Raw genomic sequence first — 6,558 nt, 5'->3', positions numbered from 1 at the left:
TGGGTTATTGTAAGCAAATATATTTTAAATGCTTGAAATTATGAATTAGAATTTTTTTGTAATTTTTTAATGTTAATATGTTGTATTTATAGCCACTAATTTCATTACATTAATTTTCATCACAATATTGTTATAAAATTGAAAATTGAAACACGTAATAAAAATGTATGCTTCATATTTCAAATTAGATTAGATTTGCTGATTTATTTATTTTTTTCTTGCACCAATTTATTATTTATATGTATTTAAATAAGCAAATATAGCCAGCACGATTACACAAATATTTATTTTTACGCAACATTTCACAACATTTTCCGCATAATTAGCATAATTTTGCATAAAATAAGTATATTCATAATTTTCATATTAATGCAAATGCGCGCATTTTTGTTTTGCAACCACAAATTATATTTGAGTATATTTACAATTTGCGGTAAAAAAGTGCATTACGCGTACTTATGTATATATTTATGTATGTGCTATCAACAGCTGTCTATGAAAATTTCGATAAATTAAATTTGCATGGTACTTTGTAAAGGCCGCCATTGCGTATTAGAGAGGGTAGTAAGCTCATGCAGAGATCAATACACAACTGTACATACATATAATCGCTCTTATATTAGTAACAAATATTTTTCATAAGCACACATAGCTTAAAGTATATTAAGAGCTGGCATTTTCATATGAATATAATCCCACCTTTATTTAAGTGAAATAAATTTTTTATTTTAAATTAAATATAGAAGCAAGCAGCAAGCATTTGCCTTAACCACGCTTGAGCTTACAACGACTATTTTATTATCGACTATCGTTGTGCTTAAAAACGCACTTTTGCACGCCCTACTGAGCGTATACGTAACCTTTTTGGCCATATGTAGAAAAAATTAAAGTCACTAATACGCACCGGGGCACTTGTGTTGTGCTTTTGATTAAATTAATTTAATTGGAATCAAAACGTTAGACAATAAAAACCAAAGTTTTTATGCAAAGCTTTTTTTAATGAAACTTGCTTTTCATTTTTTTCCATAGCAAGGCAAATGTCAGACTTGGCAAAAGTTTATAATTTATTGTGAACTATACATATCTATGCATATATTTACACACCAGCCAGTCACACACACTATTGTTACTGCAACTTACAGTTTAAACTTGTTAAAATATTATAATTTCACAAGCAGATTAACAAAACAGCTTTGTGGGGCAAAGGTGCATACAGCAATATGCACAAAACGCATGCACACATGTATAGATAGATAGTATAGATATGTATAATTATATGCACACATACACATACTTGCTTTTATGCAGACAAATGTCCGTACCCTTTGACTTGAGCAAACCACAGCTCGGCACATAATCAGTTAGGTGTAAGATTTTGGCAGCTGGTATATTGCCTACTTTAAGCTTGTTGCTGCTCAAAGCCAATTGAGATGGCTTAACACGCCAAGACTGCCAATTAAGTCTGATAATTATAGTATCGGTAGAAAACTTGTAATTAATTGATATTCAATGAAAACGAGGGGAAATTGCAAGGAATCACATATAGATCGTTAAAATAGGAAAATAATATTTAGAGGTCGTGGAGAAATGCCTGGTTATCCAGAGCATTCGTATAATGGAGATAGGCTTTAATCATTAATTAAATTAAGAAAAAAATTTATGAGATTACTAATAGCATGATTTTATCGAAATTTTGTGGTTACCCAACTGTTAGGTTACGGCGGATAAGCGTTTTTTTATTTAAGCGTTAATAAAAGCACTCAATTAGTAATTTTATTTCCAAATTTTTATCATTTGATAACGTGGATAAGCTATTTTTAATAAAGCTTGAAATAAACTACTTAGCTATTGAGTCTTATACAAAATTTGTAGTTATACGAACTGTTCGGATAACACGGATAAGCTATATTTCAAAAACGATTAATCTTATTTAAATATTTGGATAAAGCGGATAATATTGCTCTAACTTAAATAAAATATACACATATTTAATTGTAATTATTTCCCTCGCTCGATTAAAAATGTTATCCGGATAAGTAATTCCCGATTTTTCTATACCATCTTAACCGACTGTTCGGATAGGGCGGATAACGTTCTACCTTAAAATTTATTAAATTGTCTTAATTATTTCCAGCGCTCGCATCTTACTGTTATCCATATAAGTAATTTGTATTTTTCTATTCTAAAACAAATTTAAAGCGTTTTTTAAGCTTATCCGAGTTAACCGAAATTTGCGGATAAGGAATTTTTTAAAAATTTTCGTTTTGAATTTTTTTATACATACATTTATATAAATACTTTGTATAATCAATTGGCTAGCTCACATCAAAGTTTTATCCGGATAAGTAATTTTAATATTTTATATATTAATTCATCATGTTTAAAGGGTTATCGGAGTTATACGAAATTAACGGATAAGGCGATTTTTTAATAGTTTAGTTTTTTAAATAGTCAGTTATATATTTGACACACAGTTTTTTAGAGCACGTTTAAAGTTTATCCGAGTTATCCGACGAGCAGATAAGACAACATTTTTGTAGTACTTTTTTTAAAATAGGTAAATTACATATCCCATTTTGACATTCAAAAAATGCATTTCAGTTTATCCGAGTTATCCTATGAGCAGATGTGACAATATTTTAGTGGATTTCATATTATTATTAATTTTTTCACATTTGCATTTAAAAAATATTCCGATGATATTGAAATAGTTGTTATGTTTAGATTAGTTACGCACAATTACGTTATCCAGTTCGTGGAAACTAATTTAAACACCAATATTATTTCTTAGACCATAAAACCAAAAACGCATTTACATACGTACATACACACATACATGCCATATCTAAAATGTATATACATATACACCTTACACTAAGTTCTCATAAATAACACACATGTTATGTATGTATGTATATAAATATATGACCGATATTCTACTAACTACCCTCACATTAAAACCGTTTCAAATAGCTAACACTATTACGCATCTCTTCGTCTCCTCTATTGCTTTCACCTCTTCCTTTCTAACTGTTGCTCTTCCTCCGCATTTCCCACAGATCGGGTCACCACACACTCGGCCGTCTACCCTCGCACCATCAGCAGAGCTCATCGGGCTATCTGAGCGGTCCCAATAACGGCAAATATGCAACACTCAGCAAACAGTGTAAGACTCTCGAATCTAGCGATTTTTACTGAGAATCGCTTGCCTGCAACACAAATGCAGGCATTAGCAACACCAACAACGCCAATATTCTCGGCAGCAACAACATCAGCAACCACATCAAACATCAACAACAGCAGACGAACTCATTGAAAAATATCTTCGCTTCGGCCACGTTACCACGTTCGGCTGGCTCCTCCATACGCTCCGTACTCTCCGCACAAGCTGTACATCGTTCCACCGGTAATGGTTTGGATCGTGACGATGATCGTGATCCACGCGATGTCACTAATAACAGTTTCAATCGTTTCGATCCGAAGTATATTAGTATTGGACCGAAGGCGGTGCGCGGCAATAACAATTTGAATATTGTCGCCGCCGCCACAGCAAATAAATGTGCCACGCTGCGGCATGTAGGCCGCTACGGTGGCTCATTGAAGGGCGCCAGCCCCTCGCCGAATCTACGCAGCGCCAAGACACCCTCCATTGCGACCGTATCGAAGGATTACTGCCAACAACCGGACTGCATACCGCAAGTTTATACAACCGAAGTGATTGTACCACATCAGACGCAACAACCGCAGCCGCCACCACCACCCGCACCGCTGCCACCGCCAAAACCGCGTACCACCAACACATTCACCGAGATACCGGGCACTACGGGCGTGGGCAGCTCCTATGCCAAAGAGCAGCAACAAATGCTGATGCAGCAGCAACAATTACAGCAATTCCAACAACAACAACAGCAGCAACAACAACACCAACTGCAGCTACAGCAGCAGCAGCAACAACAGCAATTGGCCGCACTGCAAGCAGCGCAACAACAACAACAAACACAACTACAACTGCAGCAACAGCAGCCGACGCTGCACCAGCAACTGCACCAACACCACCCGCCCACGACACACATACTGCCACCCACGGCGGTCTACAGCATCGAGACGTCGGGCTATCAGCCGCAGGCGCAGCAACAGCCGCAACAGCAGGCTGCGGCGCAGCCACAACATTTACAACAACACATGGTGGTTGCACAGCAGCAACAACAACCACCACCAACGGCCGCGCCACGTGAGCCACCACGACCACCGCCACAGCGCTCACTGAATCCGGCTTCCATAGTCAACCAACCACTGCCGGAGATACCGCAGCAGGCGCAGCAGTCGAAGATCTCACCACAACCGCTGTGCGCAGCCAACCTCAATCAGTATCGCTCGTTACAACGACCACAGGCACAGAAAATGCAACTGCCCAGCGGCGCCATGCCGGCGCAGCAGCAACAACCACCCTCGTTGCCGCCAAAGAAGAAGTCGTCGCGCGAGATTAGCACTTCTACAGCGGGCGGCACTTTAAACGCCAATCACTTGCAGACTTTGCCACCAAAATCGGCCAGTTTGCGACAACAGCAAAACGCCACAAACGCTTACAGTTACGAGCGCGAACGTGAGCGTGAGCGCGCTGAGCGCCACGAACGCCCTAGACGCGCGGAAACGCTCGATAATGCGCGCACTGCCAGCAGCGGCAGCATGGCTTTCATTGAGCAACAATTCAGCAGCGGCGGCATGAAGAAGCAACACTCTTATGACTCGTATACGCTGCAGCAGCAGCAGGCACAGCGGCATGCGGCTGCAACCACGCCCAACAATAACTACCACGGCGGAATCAGCAGCAAACACCAACAACAACAGCAGCAGCAACAATACTTAATTGAAGCGCAGCAGCAGCAGCTGTACTACCGCTCGCTGAAGCGCGGCGGCTCGCATGCCAACAACGATCTCTACTCGGTAACAGAATTGTAGGAATGTGCCTGCTGCGGCGGCGGCGTGGATGTTGTGCGGCGCACGACAACGTGTGCCACAACAGTTGCGCCACCAGCCGCAGCAGCAGCCGCACAAACGGTCGCACCGCCACCCGTACCATTGCCGCCGAAGAAGCATCGTTCCTCAGCGAGCGTAGGCACCGCAACGATGACGACGCGAGACAGTCAGACCACTGCCAAAGCCACAACGACCGCCGCGACGAGCATGACTTGTGACGAACACGAATACGACGAGTATTGTCCGGAGCAATATGATGCGCATCATCATCACCATCACGGCTCTACACAGACACAGACGCAAACGCAGTGTGAGCGTGACCGAGAACGTGAACGCGATCGGGAGCGTGAACGCGAACGTGATGCGCATCATCGCCACAGCTCATCACGCGCTGGAGCTGCCGCGTCCGCACTGAAACACCAACGTGCCGCCACCTTCGATGTGGCCGATGCGCGCGACTACGAACTGCAACGACTGGGCAATCGACGCTCACAACAGCAACAACAGCTGCAGCAGCAGCTACAACAGGCAACCGGCGGTGGTGGTAACAGCAGCAAATACCGTGGCGTTGAACATCGCGGTGAGCGTACGCACGATCGCGAACGTTCACGTAGCGATCATCGCATTGCCACCTACGCTTGCGACGATACAGCGCTTTGCGGCAGCAGCATTGGCGGTCATCAAAATCATCTGGCCAATGGTGGCGTCACCCAGTCGAGCAGGCAGCAGCGGCGCGAAAAAACGTTCAAAGTATGATTTTTAGAGACGTCATAAAAATTTTCCCCTCCCTCTACGGAAACGTACGGTAAACATGCGACAGCAGCGGCAGCTTACAGTTGGTAAATTGTTGCGGCAATGAATCAGCGTGGCAGTCCGGCGGCCAATCGACGGCAGAGTTGAGCAACCGCAATGTGGGCGTGTACTTGTGCGTTAAGTGGAGGGCAGTGTGGCAGCAGCGCGGCGGATTTATAATAATAATTGTGTGCAACACAGCACAAATTTCCAACACCAAAACAAACAACCAAAAGAAAAAAACAAGTAAATCATCACACCGCTTCAGGCGTGTGAGTTAGTTGTTGTGTTGCCTCTTTTAGTAAACGATTAGCGACAAATTGGCTTCTACCAAATCCTTGAACCCCAAATAAGTGTACGAGTATATGTATTATAATGCTGTAACTAGTTTCATCACTAGTGTTGTTGTTGTGTAGTTTAGCTTAGTTTGTTATCATATTGTAATTGCCGTATGTTTGTATGTGTATGTGCTTATTTAAGAGTTGTTAACGTTCAGAAATGCGCACAAATTTTGTGTAAAATAGTTTTAGAAAGAAAGAAAAAACAACAAACAAACCAAAGCAGCCGAAACGCGTCATACAAAAATGTTTGCTGGCGTAAGCGTGTGTTGCAAATTTAGGTACTTGACAAAATAAATATAAAAATAGATTCCTTACTTTTTTAATGTTTAAAAAAATGTTAAGAATTTTTAACAAATATTTTCGTTTTTTTATTTTTATACTAATAAACAAATATATATGTATCCCTGGTCGACCAGGGCATTGGTTTTAAAAATTTATTAAAGAAATA

General features: G+C 41.2%; 2 protein-coding genes across 3 annotated transcripts in view; both read left to right on the top strand.

Moving 5' to 3' along the window:
• The window catches only part of LOC108973890 (protein tweety-2), a 126,548-nt gene extending 123,251 nt beyond the window's left edge, over positions 1-3,297 (top strand). Inside the window, exon 9 of one of the 2 annotated variants that reach the window (XM_018941398.1) lies at positions 3,060-3,297. In XM_018941398.1, coding sequence (XP_018796943.1) covers positions 3,060-3,198 — 139 coding nt within the window. In that variant the 3' untranslated portion in view covers positions 3,199-3,297. The remainder of the gene's footprint in view (positions 1-3,059) is intronic. The other variant, XM_018941399.1, reaches the window with a different exon arrangement.
• LOC108973901 (putative mediator of RNA polymerase II transcription subunit 12) lies at positions 3,060-6,558 on the top strand. The gene has a single exon (XM_018941415.1). The coding sequence runs from the start codon at positions 3,862-3,864 to the stop codon at positions 4,957-4,959; it is 1,098 nt and encodes a 365-aa protein (XP_018796960.1). The 5' UTR covers positions 3,060-3,861; the 3' UTR covers positions 4,960-6,558.

The sequence above is a fragment of the Bactrocera latifrons genome, unplaced genomic scaffold, assembly GCF_001853355.1.
Source record: "Bactrocera latifrons isolate USDA-ARS-PBARC rearing strain unplaced genomic scaffold, ASM185335v1 scaffold_51, whole genome shotgun sequence".
Lineage (NCBI taxonomy): Eukaryota > Metazoa > Arthropoda > Insecta > Diptera > Tephritidae > Bactrocera > Bactrocera latifrons.
This window is presented reverse-complemented; position numbering and strand designations above follow the sequence as displayed.